Source organism: Phoca vitulina, unplaced genomic scaffold (assembly GCF_004348235.1).
Source record: "Phoca vitulina isolate PV1807 unplaced genomic scaffold, GSC_HSeal_1.0 scaffold59, whole genome shotgun sequence".
Taxonomy (NCBI): Eukaryota; Metazoa; Chordata; class Mammalia; order Carnivora; family Phocidae; genus Phoca; species Phoca vitulina.
Window position 1 is genome coordinate 4,815,332 of NW_022589762.1, and position 16,943 is coordinate 4,832,274.

At 40.2% G+C, this 16,943-nt stretch overlaps 1 protein-coding gene across 4 annotated transcripts in view; it reads right to left on the reverse strand.

The window, feature by feature from the left end:
- Positions 1-10,496: 10,496 nt before the first annotated feature.
- The window catches only part of PARP11 (poly(ADP-ribose) polymerase family member 11), a 42,236-nt gene continuing 35,789 nt past the window's right edge, over positions 10,497-16,943 (reverse strand). For 3 of the 4 annotated variants that reach the window (XM_032390843.1, XM_032390844.1, XM_032390845.1), the window contains 2 exons: positions 15,657-15,808; positions 11,221-14,173 (listed from right to left, as the gene is read on the reverse strand). In XM_032390843.1, coding sequence (XP_032246734.1) covers positions 13,857-14,173; positions 15,657-15,808 — 469 coding nt within the window. In that variant the 3' untranslated portion in view covers positions 11,221-13,856. Of the gene's footprint in view, positions 11,073-11,220; positions 14,174-15,656; positions 15,809-16,943 lie in introns of those variants that run through there. The other variant, XR_004297731.1, reaches the window with a different exon arrangement.

Here is a 16,943-nt window from a genome sequence, read left to right on the forward strand (position 1 = left end):
AGAAGAGGTCACTATTGGGAAGGGCCCCCCTTTTCCTCAGCAATGATCACATATGGGACAAATGCATACCCTGGTGGCCCTGAGTGGGGGCTGTCCCGCCTGGTGGCAGAGGGAGAAACGAGACTGTTTCTGGAGTGTCTGTCCCTTTATCCCTGCTCTCCGAAGTGCAGAGATGGGTACTCAGCGCCCAGACGGCACTGCCAGTCCGGAAGGGAGGTGCTGCCACCTAGTGTTTGTTGCTCTCACCCTCAGTGGCGCCCACCCGCCTAGGAAGGCCCAGTAATGCGGTCTCTGTCCTCCAGCCACACGACAGACCTAAACAGCAAAGCCGTTCAGAAAACACGATCACATTAAATTATTTGTTGAATGAGAATATTCTTTTGAGAAAAATATGAGTAACTAGTACAGCACTGAGATGTGAGAATGTGTTACACCTCTCGCGTGGTGACTATGTAGGGGAGCTACAGGTGACACACAGAAAACCTGTTCTGTGTGCCTTTAATATTAGGTCAACGTGGGTCCAAGTGGTGGAAGATACCGGGAGGGGACTACAGATCCAGGGAAGATTTTCTAACGTTTGGCATTAAACTAATATTGTCTCACAGGAGTGGGTGCTTAGTGTGACCAAGTGTGTCCGGACACAGGCTGGAGTACTTCTTTATGGGAAAGTTGAAGAAGTCATTTATGCCATCAAAACCATCAAAATGATGGACTGAAGCAGACAATCTTTAAATCTCCTCTCAAGCTAGACTCCTTGAAAGCAGGGCTTTAACCATTGTGCCCTTTGCTGAGCATGGGCCTGGTGAGTAGCAGAGATTGATGCTCAGTGAGTGTTTTGTCGAATGAATGAATATATCCACTTAGAATTTCCCCGAAGGAAGAAAACTAGCTCAAGTAAAACAATTATTTAACAAGTTGAGAAGGACAAAAAGATCAGCCCCTGACATTTAGAAACTGGCCTGGCACTCAGGCTACGTCACGTTATTCTCCTGTAGAACCTAAACTATCTCACAGAATTCGAACCTCAGACAAGGTTATTGGAGAATAGAATAAAATGAGACAAAGCAAGGCCACTTCATAGTTTTGTCTAAGCACAAAAATAAGGTCACTGTCCACCTGCAGAATACCAAACATCTCCATCTTTCAGCCAAAATGAGAGATTGCTACTGCTTTACAAATTACGGCTCATCCCCTGCCTAGTCTTCCCAGCCAGATAAGAGTTACTGAGATACCCAATCAAAAACTCACCCTGTTGTCTGACAGCATCCAATCGAGGGCAAAACCCCACTTCCTTAGATGCCACCCCAAATCACCCAAGCAAAGCCCAAATCCTATGATAAGTTCTTTCTAACACTCTTACCGGGACACACCACAGTTCCTCAGGGTCTGTGTTCTCCCTCACTACAACCCAACTTGTTTAACTAACTACAGGACTGCTTCTGGTGGTCTTTGGCTGAAGGCCGCTGACCAAGTAAATGCTAAGAAAAAAATAAAGTATGGCCCTAACTGCAAGTGTAACGTGAATCCTGTAAGAATCCCAGATCTGTGAGGTTGAATTAGCTACAGAACACTTCCAAAAACAGGAAGGGTCTTATAAGTCAATAACCACTAACATTGACTGAAGCTTACTATATGCCAGGCATTATCCATGTACTCTACAGGAATGATTTCATCACATGAGGTAGGCATTATTATTATCCCCAATTATCGATATGGAAACTGAATCACAGAGAGGCTGAGAAACCTCTCCAAGGTAAGCTAGCTGGTGAGTGGTAGAGCCAGGGTTCAACTTGGTCATCTGACTCCAGGGACCATGCTTCAGATAGATAGGACTTTGGAGGAAGAAGAGAGGTAGGCAAGTATGTGTTCTGGGGGAAGCAGCAAGGCATGAGCAAAGGCACGGGGGCAAGAATACACAAGTCTACCTAACAAGCATCTTCATTCTCCTAGTAAGTTGTACAAAGACCTACACAATCTCTGCTCTTCTCTCCATGTACCCTAGTGCTGGTTCTAGTTCCCTTAAGGCTGACTCCCAGGGCCAGGTGTGGGGTTGGGGGCAACACATGCTAGTTCTTAAGGAGGCTTGGATTCTGTCACCTTAATTTTAATGATATGATAAAAATGCTACAATCTGCCTCCTCCCCACACCTTGTTCCTCTCATCTCCTGAAAGCCTGATGTGACACCATTGGGTGTGGCTGGGGGACTAAAATCAATCCTTCACCTAATAAACACCCACTCATCTTTCAGGTCTCCACATTGAAATGTCACTTCTTGGGGAGGCTTCTGTAATTCTCTAGGATAGGTTAGGTCCCGTTGTCACAGGCCTGAACTCCCCTTTTGGGAAAGCATATCGCTCTTGTTACAGCCTTCCCTTCCTCCCTGCTAGACTTTGAGTTCCATGAGAGCAGAGGCCATGCTTGACTTGTTCACTGCCTGGCACACCGCAGGACCTCTGAGTGCGGAACTTGAAAGGAAAGGGGGATGGAATGGCAGGAGAGGTTCAGGGAGAAGCAGGGCAATTCCCTTCCTTTCCTATTCCAAACTCTTGCTTCATAATGCATCATGATCCCTGCTACTATACTTTCTTGACCCCAACTCAAAAACCATCCTCAGTCAGGTCAGATGCTGCCTAGAGGAATCTAACCATACTCTGTCAGGTCTTTTACTTTTAACAAGAGTCTTTCATAAACCTCACCTTCTAAAAAGTGAACCTTCCCCTCTGCTGATTTATCCAAGGTCACACTGAGTCAAACATCAAAGCTAGAAATAAAACTCAGATCAGCAACTCCCAAGATGGTGCTTGATCTCCTTCTTAAAGGAATAAAGAGGAGGAACTGGGCTTGAACACTGAATTCTCTAAGAATGTTAATCAAATGTGAGCTTATAATGCCTGCAGCTTCCATGCGTTAGCCAGGAGACATTAAAGCATAATGAGCCCTTCAAGAAAAGGGATTTTTTTTTTTTTAAAGGAACAAGAAAACCCAAGAAGTACAATCTGAATTTATAATTAATATTGCAAAAATGATTTGGATTAAATCCTGGATTGTGATTCTCCTAAGCTGGTTTACCCTAGTGAGGTTAGCATAAGCTGGAGTCAGAATCAGCTTACTGTATAACCTCTCGGTAGAGGGTACAGCAAGGCTAAAAAGCTGCAGAAAAACAAGTGTCTTTGGCATTACCCTGTGTTCCAAACTCATGAGAAGCCACTTAAAAATGAATAAAACCAATGTTAAATTCTTAGCGACATTGCCACACAGTGAGAAAGTTCAAATGAAAGCCAAGTTCTCAGCCTGCAGTGCTGAAGAATGAAAGCCAAGCAATTAGAGCTGAGAAAATGGATTACATAATCTTGCAGCCGGCGACTTAACTCAGTAATAGCAAGGAATTTACTGTCTCAGTGTTAAGAATAACCAAGACATCTTTTTACCTGTGATGGGTCAGGTGCAGCTCAGTACAGGAAGGGGGCAGGGGAAAGAGACAGCAGAAGCTCTCCACCACCTTCCAGCCTGCAGTCTCTGGAACATGAGAAGTGAACCACCTCTGCAAAAAAGTGAAGCTTTCATGGATGAATTTAGAACATCTTTCCTGGATATGTAGGCCTCATGTCTCCTGTATGTATTACTCACAAAAACCAGGCAGCCCCCAATAATTGTGTATTTCGTATTTCTTTGAAATGTTCATCTCTTCTATCAGTGTTGCCCCAAGTGACACGAAAAAATTATTCATAGGAAATGAGGCAGGGCAACTTGTTTTCACCAAACCTCTTCCTGCATACAGTGCAAATGGGGTAAAAATAAATCAACTCCTTGTGCTAAAGTTTCTAATAAAAACTAATTTTTGATAAGGCTTTGTTTATCTTTCCTTTCCTTGTTATTTTCCATTACCTTTTATTTTTCCTTTTTTTACAAGTACAGAATGTGTAATTTCATCTAGAAATAGACTCTTCATTTTAAACAAAATACAATGTTTATTTAAAAACAAACAGAACATCCTTCCCCAAGGAGAACGGACAATGTGGGGCTCCAGGACAACTAGGGCCGCTGTCAGACTGCTCCCACTGCTATTCCTTGGTGACCTGACAGGCGGCCTCAAATCTGGGATGGCCTAGGAACAGAACTTGTAAAGACGTCACATTTTCATACCATCAGAGTTGCATTTCATCACACTGAGCCTTACCAATAGGCCAACATTTATACAGACTGGGACATGATTTTAGTGAACAGAAAACTTGATTTGTTTCCACAGGTAAGCCTTTTTTTTTTTTTTTTAGATTCAATCAGCCAATATATAGTGCATCATTAGTTTCAGATGTAGAGTTCAGTAATTCATCAGTTGCGTATAACACCCAGTGCTCATCATATGGGCCCTCCTTAATACCCATCACCCAGTTACCCTATAACCCCCTTCCCCTCCAGCAACCCTCAGTTTGTTTCCTATGATTAAGAGTCTCTCATGGTTTTTCTCCCTCTCTGATGATTTCCCATTCAGTTTTCCCTCCCTTCCCCTATGTTCCTCTGCGCTGTTTCTTATAGTCCACATATGCGTGAAACCATGCGATAATTCTTTCTCTGATTGACTTATTTCACTTATCATAATACCCTCCAGTTCCATCCACATGGATATAAATAGTAAGTATTCATCCTTTCTGAGGCTGAGTATTCCACTGTATATATATATACCACATCTTCTTGATCTATTCATCTGTCGATGGACATCTGGGCTTTTTCCACATTTGGCTATTGTGGACATTGCTGCTAAAAACATTGGGGTGCAGGTGCCCCTTTGGATCACTACATTTGTATCTTTGGGGTAAATACCCAGTAGTGCAATTGCTGGGTCGTAGGGTAGCTCTATTTTTAACTTCTTGAGGAACCTCCATACTGTTTTACAGAGTGGCTATACCAGCTTGCATTCCCACCAACAGTGTAAGAGGGTTCCCCTTTCTCCTCATCCTCACCAACATTTGTTTTCTGTCTTGTTAATTTTAGTCATTCAGACTGGTGTGAGGTGGTATCTCATTGTGGTTTTGATTTGGATTTCCCTGATACTAAGTGATGTTGGAGCATTTTTTCATGTGTCTGTTAGCCATTTGTATGTCTTCTTTGGAGAAATGTCTGTTCATGTCTTCTGCCCATTTCTTCACTGGATTATTTGGTTTTCGGGTGTTGAGTTTGGTAAGATCTTTATAGATTTTGGATACTAGCCCTTTATCTTATATGTCATTTGCAAATATCTTCTCCCATTAGTTTTGTTGACTGTTTCCTTTGCTGTGCAGAAGCTTTTTATCTGGATGAAGTCCCAATAGTTCATTTTTGCTTTTGTTTCCCTTGCCTTTGGAGACATGTCTAGCAAGAAGTTGTTGCAGCCAAGGTCGAAGAGGTTGCTGTCTGTGTTCTCCTCTATGATTTTGATGGATTCCTGTCTCATAGTTAGGTCTTTCCTCCACTTTATCTTTGTGCATAGTGTAAGAAAATGGTCCAGTTTCATTCTTTTACATGTGGCTGTCCAATTTTCCCAGCACCATTAATGGAAGAAACCATCCTTTATCCATTGGATATTCTTTCCTGCTTTGTTGAAGATTGGTTGACCATAGAGTTGAGGGTCCATTTCTGGCTTCTCTATTCTGTTCCATTGCTCTGTGTGTCTGTTTTTGTGCCAATACCATGCTGTCTTGATGATTATAGCTTTGTAATATAGTTTGACATCTGGTATTGTGATGCCACCAGCTTTGGTTTTCTTTTTCAACATTCCTCTGGCTATTCGGGTCTTTTCTGGTTCCATACAAATTTTAGGATTATTTGTTCCAGCTGTGAAAAATGTTGATGGTATTTTGGTGGGGACTGCATTGAATGTGTAGATTGCTCTGGGTAGCTCAGACATTTTAACAACATTTATTCTTCCAATCCATGAGCATGGGATGTTTTTCCTTTTCTGTGTGTCTTCCTCAATTTCTTTCATAAGTATTCTGTAGTTTTTAGAGTACAGATCTTTTACCTCTTTGGTTAGGTTTAGTGCTAGGTGTCTTATGGTTTTTGGTGCAATTGTAAATGGAATTGATTCCTTAATTTCTCTTTCTTCTGTCTCATTGTTAGTGTGTAGAAATGCAACTTATTTCTGTGCATTGATTTTATATCCTACCATGTTGCTGAATTGCTGTATGAGTTCTAGTAATTTGGGGTGGAGTCTTTTGGGTTTTCCACATAAAGTATGTCATCTGCAAAGAGTGGGAGTTTGACTTCTTCTTTGCCAATTTGAATGCCTTTTATTTCTTTTTGTTGTCTGATTGCTGAGGCTAGGACTTCTAGTACTATGTTGAACAACAGTGGCGAGAGTGGGCATCCCTGTCGTGTTCCTGACCTTAGGGAAAAAGCTCTCAGTTTTTCCCCATTGAGAATGATATTCACTGTGGGCTTTTCATATATGGCTTTTATGATATTGAGGTATGTTCCCTCTATTCCTACACTGTGGAGAGTTTTAATCAAGAAAGGATGCTGTATTTTGTCAAATGCTTTTTCTTCATCAGCTGAGAGGTTCATATGGTTCTTGTCCTTTCTTTTATTAATGGAATGTATCACATTGATTGACTTGTGAATGTTGAACCACCCTTGCAGCCCAGGAATAAATCCCACTTGGTCGTGGTGAATAATCCTTTTAATGTACTGTTGGATCCTATTGGTTAGTATCTCGGTGAGAATTTTGGCATCCATGTTCATCAGGAATATTGGTCTGTAATTCTCCTTTCTGATGGGGTCCTTGTCTAGTTTGGGGATCAAGGTAATGCTGGCCTCATGGAACAACTTTAGAAGTTTTCCTTCCATTTCTATTTTTTGAAACAGCTTCAGAAGAATAGGTATTAGTTCTTCTTAAATGTTTGGAAGAATTCCCCTGGGAAGTCATCTAGCCCTGGACTCTTGTTGGGAGATTTTTGATTACTGTCAATTTCTTTGCTGGTTATGGGTCTGTTCCAGTTTTCTATTTCTTCCTGTTTCAGTTTTGGCAGTTTATAGGTTTCCAGGAATGCATCCATTTCTTCCAGATTGTCTAATTTGTTGGCATATAGTTGCTCAAAATATGTTCTTAAAATTGTATTTCCTTGGTGTTGGTTGTGATCTCTCCTCTTTCATTCATGATTTTATTAATTTGGGTCCTTTCTCTTTTCTTTTTGATAAGTCTAGCTATGGGTTTATTGATCTTATTCTTTCAAAGGAGCAGCGTCTAGTTTCCCTGATCTGTTCTACTGTTCTTTTGGTTTCGATTTCATTGATTTCTGCTCTAATCTTTATTATTTCTCTTCTCCTGCTTGGTTTAGGCTTTATTTGCTGTTCTTTCTCCAGCTCCTTTAGGTGTAAGGTTAGCTTGTGTATTTGAGATTTTTCTAATTTTTTGAGAAAGGCTCGTACTGCTATGTACTTCCCTCTTAGTACCACCTTTTCTGTATCCCAAAGGTTTTGAACAGGTGTGTTCACTTTGTTTCCATGAATCTTTTAAATTCTTCTTTAATTTCCTGGTTGACCCATTCATTCGTTAGGAGGATGCTCTTTAATCTCCAAGTGTTTGAGTTCCTTGCAAATTTCCTCTTGTGATTGAGTTCAATTTCAAAGCATTGTGGTCTGAGAATATGCAGGGAATAATCCCAATTTTTTGGTACCGATTGAGACCTGATTTGTGACCCAGTGTGTGATCTATTCCGGAGAATGTTCCATGTGCACTCAAGAAGAATGTGTATTCTGTTGCTTTAGGATGGAATACTCTGTATGTATCTGTGAAGTCCATCCGGTCCAGTGTGTCTTTCAAAGCCCTTGTTTCCTTGTTGCTCTTCTGCTTAGATCTGTCCATTGCTATGAGTGGGGTGTTGAAGTCCCCTACTATTATTGTATTATCAATGTATTTCTTTAATTTTGTTATTAACTGGTTTACATAATTGGCTGCTCCCAAACTAGGAGCATAAATATTTCTGTTAGAGCTTCTTGTTGGATAGACCCTTTAAGTATGATATAGTGTCCCTCTTCATTCCTTATTACAGTCTTTGGCTTAAAATCTAATTTGTCTGATATGATTGCTACCCCAGGTTTCTTTTGATGTCCATTATCATGATAAATGGTTCTTCACCTCCTCACTTTCAATCTGGACGTGTCTTCAGGTCTAAAATGAGTCTCTTGTAGACAGCATATGGATGGGTCTTGCTTTTTTATCAATCTGATACCCTGTGTCTTTTTTATTGGAGCATTTAGCTCATTTACATTCAAAGTAACTATTGAAAGATATGAATTTAGTGCCATTGTATTACCTGTAAAGTCCCTGTTTCTGTAGATTGTCTCTGTTTCTTTCTGGTCTATGTTACTTTTGGGCTCTCTCTTCACTTACAAGATCCCCTTTAATATTTCTTGCAGGGCTGGTTTAGTGATCACAAATTCTTTTAGTTTCTGTTTGTCCTGGAAGCTCTTTATCTCTCCTTCCATTCTGAGTGACAGCCTTGCTGGATAAAGTATTCTTGGCTGCATGTTTTTCTCATTTAGTACCCTGAATATATCATACAGCCCTTTCTGGCCTGCCAGGCCTCTGTGGATAGGTCTTCTGCCAGTCTAATGTTTCTACCATTGCAGGTTAAGGATCTCTTATCTTGAAATGCTTTCGGAATTTTCTCTTTATCTCTGAAATTTGCAAGCTTCACTATTATACGTCAGGGTGTTGATCTATTTTTATTGATTTTGAGGGGGGTTCTCTCTACCTCTTGGACTTGAATGCTTGTTTCCTTCCCCAGATGAGGGAAGTTCTCAGCTATGATTTGCTCAAATATACTTTCTGTCCCTCTCTCTCTTTCTTCTTCCTCTGGGACCCCAATAATTCTAATATTGTTTCACTTTATGGAATCACTGATTTCTCAAAACCTCCCCTCACAGTCCATTAGTTGTTTTTCTCTCTTTTCCTCAACTTCCTTCCTTTCCATCATCTTGTCTTCTATGTCACTGACACTCTCTTCTGCCTCATTTACCCTAGCTGTTAGAGCATCCATTTAAGACTGCATCTCAGTGAAAGCGTTTTTAATTTCAGCCTGATTAGACTTTATTTCTGCACTAAGAGATTTTCTAATGTCTTTTATGCTTTTTTAAAGCCCAGCTAGTAACTTTATAATTGTTATTCTGAATTCCAGCTCTGATATTTTACTTATATCCATATCGATTAGATCTGTGTCAGAGAGTATTACCTCTGGTTCTTTCTTTTGTTGTGAATTCCTCCTTCTAGTCATTTTTCCCAGAGAACAATGAATGAGAGAACACAATAAAAAATATCAACCACGACCCAAGTGAAATACACACTAGAAAAATCTGAAGAGGTCAGAAACCAAAAGAGAAAAGAAAAAGAAAAAAAAGGGGAAAAGGAGAGAATATAATCTTCCAGGTGGACAAAATAGGGTGATCCACTTGGTCTTGGGTGTATTTTGGTCTCTTTGTTAGAAGACACTAAATCCCAAATTTTAAAGAAAGCAAAACTTATACATATACAAAAATAAAATGCAATACAGTGAAAGGAAGCCAAAAATGAAGAATATATCTATAAAATGTAAATGTAAAAATGAAAGTTTAAAAAGGACTTAAAAACAAAGAGTTGATAAAATAAGAAACCAGTTGAAAAGGAAAAAAAAGAAAAGGAAACTGAAATTGAAAAATAAAAGAATCATGAGGAAAAAGAATCTCAAATTCTATATACTATTTTCCCCTAGCGCTGGAGTTTTGCAGTTCTGTGTGCTCCGTAAACTTGGTATTCACCTGGTTCCAGCTGGTCTTCTGGGGGAGGGGCCTGCTGTGCTGATTCTTAGGTATCTTCACCTGGGTGGAGTTGCACTGACCCTTGCCAAGGGGCCGAGTTCCGTGTAAGCTGTTTTGGGTTGCTCTATGTGGCTTTTGTTCCCTAAAGGCTTTCCGCGCCCCTTTAGAGGATGAAAATAAAAATGGTGGTGCCCTGCTCTCCAGCCCTGGAGCTGAAAGATCGCAGCCCCCTCTCTTCAGTAAACCCTCAGGTAAAAGCAGTCTTCACTTGTGTGCACCAAACTCTGCAGACTCCTGTGGTTCACACCCGCGCCAATCCTCCTGGGGGAAGGAGGAGGGTTGCCACAGTTCTGCCCTTTGCAGGTTCCCCTCAGGGACAGTGGCTGCCTGATCATGCCACGGTTCAGGGTTTATGGCAAACCAATTGAGAGCCCCCTCCTGGGCTCATTGACCATAGCTGGTTTCCCCGCTCCCAATCCTTGGGAACTCTGCTGGCTCAGGCACCCCCGTTCTTTCTGTGACCCCAGGGATCCTGAGACCATACTGTCCCACCTAGGATTCTGCCCCACGTCGCCACCTGAGCACCTTTCAGGCAGGGATGTCTTTCACTGGAGCAGATTTCTAAAGGTTCTGATTTCACGCTCCGGGGCTATATCACTTTCTGGTAGCTGGCTTACGGAGGCTTCCCCCACCCCCCTCCATTTATCTTCCGATATATCCCCTCAGATTCACTTCTCTGCACCTCCTACCTTGCAAAAAGTGGTCGCTTTTCTAGTTGTAGAATTCCAGCAGTTCTTTTTCTTACATCTCAGGTTGAATTCATAGGTGTTCAGAATGATTTGATAGATATCTAGCTAAAATTCAAGGGACCAGATGAAACGAGTCCCCTACTCTTCTGCCATCTTGTCTCCCTCCTCCACAGGTAAGCCTTGATCATTCTGTCTCTCATGTCTCTCACCTGTAAAATTAAGACATCTTCGGATAGCTCCCGTTTTTGGCATCAAAAGCTTAAAGATCAAATGAAATATCTAATTTGCTTCAAAAACTTACTGTGGACATACTAGGAGTGGCTGGAGGCTGGATGAACTGCGGGAAGCATGCTCCTCAGGTGCATGTAGATACACCCCCAGAATTGCTCCTCTGAGCTGGGGGAGCACACTGAGAGTAAAGGACACTGTCTGTAGGCGCTTGGCCTTGAACTGTTTTGGAAGTTTCAATAGCAGAGTAAATGATTTTCCCATGGATCATTTGATTAGCTGTTGCTCACGATGACTTAAACCAAGAACAAGAGACTTCCCCCCATCTGTAAGTAGGTTATATAAGAGTTAGAGGCAACAGACTTCTTGAGGGCCCATTAAGTTTGAGCTGCAAATGCAGGCTTAAGTAATGCAAGGTGGAGATGAGACGCAGAAATCACAGAAACAAATATATGGCATACACAGACAACCAAGCCCTGCTACGGAAAGCTTTAATCACCACATGTAAAAACAATATAGTCACATATCAAAAATGGCTCCAAATGCTTTATCATCACCATAACAGTCTAGAAATGAAAGTTGCACTAATATAAAAACCTTCCTGTTCATAGCTGCAAGATTTATGAAACTGTTTCTTATAAACACATTTTTTTTTACCCTGAGGCTGACATCAAAGTGAAAAACAAAAGTCACTATCAGCTAGAATTTGTTCAATGTAGAATTTTAAAAATCATTTATTCCTTAATCTGGAATAGGTTCTCTTTACTCTCCCCACGCATACTATGTGAGGACAAGAGGAAAAGGGGACAGATGGTTGCGTCTAGTCTATTATATATTAATTAGGATTTCTCAACCCAATCTATTGACCAAAACGAACAGAATTTTAATATCAATTAATGCTACACTATCACATTGAAAAATTTATCAAAATTAGTTCTTCCTTATAAAAGGGGAATTGGCAGTACATTGTCAGACAAGAACAACAGAATTCTTTCTTACAATGTCTATTGCAATGCACTCTATTTACTACATCTGAGCCAACTAGTTAAGTTCAGAGTTCATACCGACTGCCTTGCAAACCTCAATTCTGGGCTCTTAGTCACACCTTGAGATAAGATCTGCACATCTACAAGAATAACTCCCAAGTGCTACGACAGTTATTCCATTCCAGTGATGGGAAGGGCAATTGTGTTAAACTGAAAAAAAAGGACAGCCATGTTGAAGTGGGGATTACTGTAACATTTTTTTGGTGTGTAAATAACAAATAAATAGAATAAAAAGATTTTCAAAATCTGAATTCCTAAGGTCTCTAACATTGTTCTTTTGTGAATGAAACTAGAGCAATAGTTTGCTACCTCTCACAAGGTAGCCTGGTGACTTTTCTTCCAATTATTTCCATGATAATCTCTGCATGTTTCTAAAATGGGCTCTTCCTAAATATTCACAGCATTTCATGTAAACGGATGTTAGTGTGCACATCTGAGTCAGGAAATCTTTGTTGCTGCTTGGTTTCAAAGTATTGTACATAACAGTTTCCTGTGTACTACTTACTTTCAACTGTACAGTTACATGTATTCTGGGCTACAATAAAAATCTGGGGATATATGGCAGTTGAAGAATTACCATGCCTAATCTTGGTCCATACTCTTCATTTTTATGATTTCTAGATGCTTTCCCAGTGCAAATGATTGAAATGAACAACACAGGCATGGACATTTACTGGCTTTTCCCTGAAAAGTTAAATTACGTTCACAATTTCTCAGTCAAAACTGAATGAGGATAATGGAGAGAGAATTCAGTATTAGACTGAGTTAGGAAAGGTTTTCTGGCGAGGCTTGACACAGGTGTTCTTTTTTTTTTTTTTTTTCCAGGTAGAATCATGGAAAATAAAGGTGGGGAAACACTCAACCATCATATGGCCAATTCCTCCATCTGACACCTGAACTCTTGTATGACATTTCTGCCAAGTTGTTGTCTAGCCTCTGCCAGAATACCTCTAGGGGCAGGAAGCTGTTCCAACATTACTTATTCTTCTTTAGAATAGAATAAAGCAAAAGAGATGGAATGGGTAAACAAACTTCCATTACACGATTATGAACTAGATCTAACTTTTCAAGTGTTAGCAGATTGTCGATTTACTACTCAAAAGACTAAACCAGATTTGTTCCAAGCACCCCATGCCTTCTGCAGTGATTCAAAATGGGGAGATCCAACTTAAAAATGTGAATATTATGAATCGCTGTTGAATAGCTGTGTGTGATAGGGAGCAGATAAGAAATCTTACAAGTAATTATTGTAGGGACCCCAAAGCAAAGGGAAAAATACATGTTTTGGAAAAGAAATAAATGTTTCACTCTGAAGAGGCAAGAAACAGTGTGTGCAGTGAGTCATAGTACGAGAATTCAAGAGCCCTGGTGGGTGAACTGCGGGCTAACTACAGTCTGCAGCACGTTGTCAATTCTGACGTAGGAGATAAGAGAATGACATGAGTGGTCTGAGACGGCAGCCTGCTCCCCTGGGCAATCAGAAACAGGACACTCTACCTTGACTCTCACCTTCGGCTGGTCTGGCAGCTCTGTAAATAACATTTTTATTTCTAATTTCTCCCACGGTACTCAGCCTGCTTCGAGGTTTTAAATCCCCACTTTGGAAGACCAACAAGGCAACGTATTGATTGGTGGATAATAATGTCAGGATTCAATTTACAAAGGATCAATTCCTCTGAAGGGACACAGTTATGTCTGGTTTTTTATTTTTTGGACATATATATGAATAAATATAACACACATGTAAACTTTACAGACTCTGAATGATCATGTTAATTGAGACTCAGCTGATTCAGTTTTGAGTGCTACCTTTCGCCTCTGTGTTAAAATGGCAATGGTATCGTATCAATCTTTAACAAACAAGACTACGAGCAACGGACAAAAACAAAACAACAAAAAACCAACCTTAAAGTCAGTATGTCTTTTTATATGGAGGCCACTTTTTTTTCATATCTGTTTCAAAAGTATCAGATAGTGAACATTTAGTGGCTAGATGACAAGAGAGCAAATCTTCCTGCAAAAAAAGCACAGAACCTCCTTGACCACTGAGATTTGGAAGTGAAATCAATAAAAGTCTATTAAGTACTCAGGATAGATCTGGTTGGCATCAAACACCACAAAGATCTTTGGGTCCCAGGTATCATCCACACAGCTGTCATATAAATTCACATAGCTCCCATCTTTGGAAGGAGGTCGCATGTATTTGGAGTCTCCATTTATGTAATCTCCAATTAGCACTCGAGCGAGAAACATAGATTTATACGTTCTAAACAGATGCCGCTGTTGCAAGCTGACGCCATGAATTTGGAATGTGTTTCCATGTTTTATGTCATCTTTGCAGAAGCGACTGGAGTAAATAGCATCTCTAGCAAAATAGGTTCCTTAAACAAAAAGGACCAAAAAAAAAAAAAAGCCAGGATTACTCTGAAGAACATATGAAACACAAGCAAAACACTCTAATTGTTAGGGGAACGGGCACATGGAATCGTCTGAGGAAAACAGATGTGGTATTTCCTCGTCTGTAGATCTCTGAGAGAGAACAGAAAGCCATGGATAAATTGTTTATACAACCCATTCCCCACCACCAACACCCTTCCCTATTCCCGCCAAAATGAAGTGACCAGACTTCGTTTCCGAAAGGAAGCTTACAAAGAAATCCAGTATGTATGACATAGACAAACTGTTTCTGTGACCAAACGTGTGGTGAGAGCTGAGTTCTAGCTGCATGGGCCTCCCTCTCATTTCTATTTGCCTCCACTGCCTTCCCCAGCCCGCAGCCCTTGTCCAGCACTGACCGGCCCTCTGCTGAGCTCAGTGAGAATGACTGGTCTGCAGAGATTACTTCAAAACCCAAGAAACCACATTTCTCTGCTACAGGGTAACAAGTCAAGAATATTTCTGGAGATAATAGAACCCCATAACCACGAAAAGACTTCCGAAGAGTGCATGCTGTTCATATCTGAGCACTCCGGAAGAACAACTTCACACCGGTTCATCACCAAAATCTGAAAACTCAATAAAGCATCAACTCTTCCAAAAGGGTAGGCCTAGGAGACTGACATCGTGAAGGCAATATTTACTCTGAAAAATTTGGGAAATGAATCGCAAAGTCTCAGATTACGCCATACTGACAGGATTTATGGCAACACTTTTCCCATCCCCGTACAGTTAAATCAATGGGATGGCCTTTTCAGTAATTATCTTAAAAATTAATCTACTTTATGAAAATGTAGCATGTCTTGATCCTAAGTAGTAGCCAGCTCTCTTGCTGGAGATAAGGTACGAAATAAAGACCAGAAAAATAAACACCCATTCCTATCTTTTCTCCTCATCTCCCTTGAATAATGGGCATAAAATGGAGAGCTTGGACTTTCACAACATTAGAAAAAAGATGAGAAATTCCCCCATATTCCTTATTGCTCATTAATATTCTTACCTACCATTTTCTAAAAATCAAAACAAAAAATACTAGTACTTAGACCTGTCCACAATGAATCAATTCATTTTATAGTTCTCTGTATATTTGACATAAAACAGTTTATTATAGAGGCTTATCCATGGAAGGGATTTATACATGGAAATTAAATGTAATGTAAAAATCAGCTAATCTGGACATGATGTCCCATCTGAAAGACTGGGACTTGGGGAGCTATTTAATCTGGTAGAGCTGTCAAAGTCTTACTTCTACCCTGTACCTGCAGGAAGTGGCTTTTCTGTGGCTCAGAAATTCTGAGGGTGTGTGAGGAACCTAGTACAGTAACTTTTAACTTAATGACTATCATACTCCTGAATTATAAAACAATTATCTCTAGAGAGGAGATTCTCTCCTAGGACTCAAACGAGACCTGGAATGCTGATAATTACCTTTCCCAAAGAGAGCACCATGTATACCATTTATTCTCCAGTCAAAGTTATGAATGCAAATTGCTTCCACAAATTCACTGCTGGTACCATGAAAGAGCATTTGTTCATTAATCTGAGGCACGCCTCTTTTTTTCTTGAGCTGAGCCTTTTTCCTAAAAACACAATATACATAGGCACAAAACACACAGAGAAACAGACCATAAGTGGCATTTATTAGTTTTCAGAAGAGCCAAGTTCAATAGAAAGGGTGAAACAGAAAATACTTCTTTAACTTAATCCACTTTAAGTGGACAAAGCAGTTCTGGAAAAGAAATAATCTTTTTTGTCCAAGGGCCTTGGACACATAATCATCTTACCAAAAATTATTAGTTATAACTGAGACTTAAGGCTGAAAATTATACCAAAAACTAGAGCTATCCCAGATGATGCCCCATCATAGTAAAGGTAACTGATTGCCTAAACCAGCCAAGCTTTACAGATGCCTAAAAATGACACTAAAAACAAATAATATAAAGTTCACAGAGTCTTTATTTTTTTCTTTCCTTTTTTTAAATTCAATTCAATTTAAATTCAATTTTAAATTCAATTCAACAAGGTATAGTACATCATTAGTTTTGATATAATGTTCAATGATTCATTAGTTGAGTATAGTACCCGGTGCTCATCATATCACGTGCCCTCTTCAATGCCCATCACCCCGTTACCCCATCTCCCCACCCATCTCCCTTTCGGCAACCCTCAGTTTGCTTCTCAGAGTCGAGAGTCTCATGGTTTGTCTCCCTCTCTGATTTCTTCCCATTCCATTTTAAATAGTGAACTCCTTCAGCAGGGACCATGCCCTAATCTTTTTATCTCCAGAGACCAGAAAATGTTAGTTGGATTGAACTGAATTTTGTATCTTAGAGCTGAGAGGAACATTAAGCCATCCACTTCAACCCACTTCCCAATGGACAAATCTCTTCTTACCCATAAAAAGATATTCAATGCAGGACTGATTGTAACCATAAAAAACAAACTGAAAACAGCTTCATAGAGCATAGATTCCCAGCCTTTTTCTTTCCTGGACAGCCTTTAGTTGCCAAGAATCTGCTGGGTATTTTCTAATTTATAAATGTCAGTAAGAAACAGAAGCAGGGTCCTGATATCATCAGCCAGCACTGGCTCTCCTGGTTCACCAGTGGCATCACTTCATAGTCACTCCAAACCCCCAAGACTTTCTCAAACCAGACCTCCTTTTGATTGATTTCAATTACACTTTATCTTGAAAAGCAATTTTTAAAAAAATGC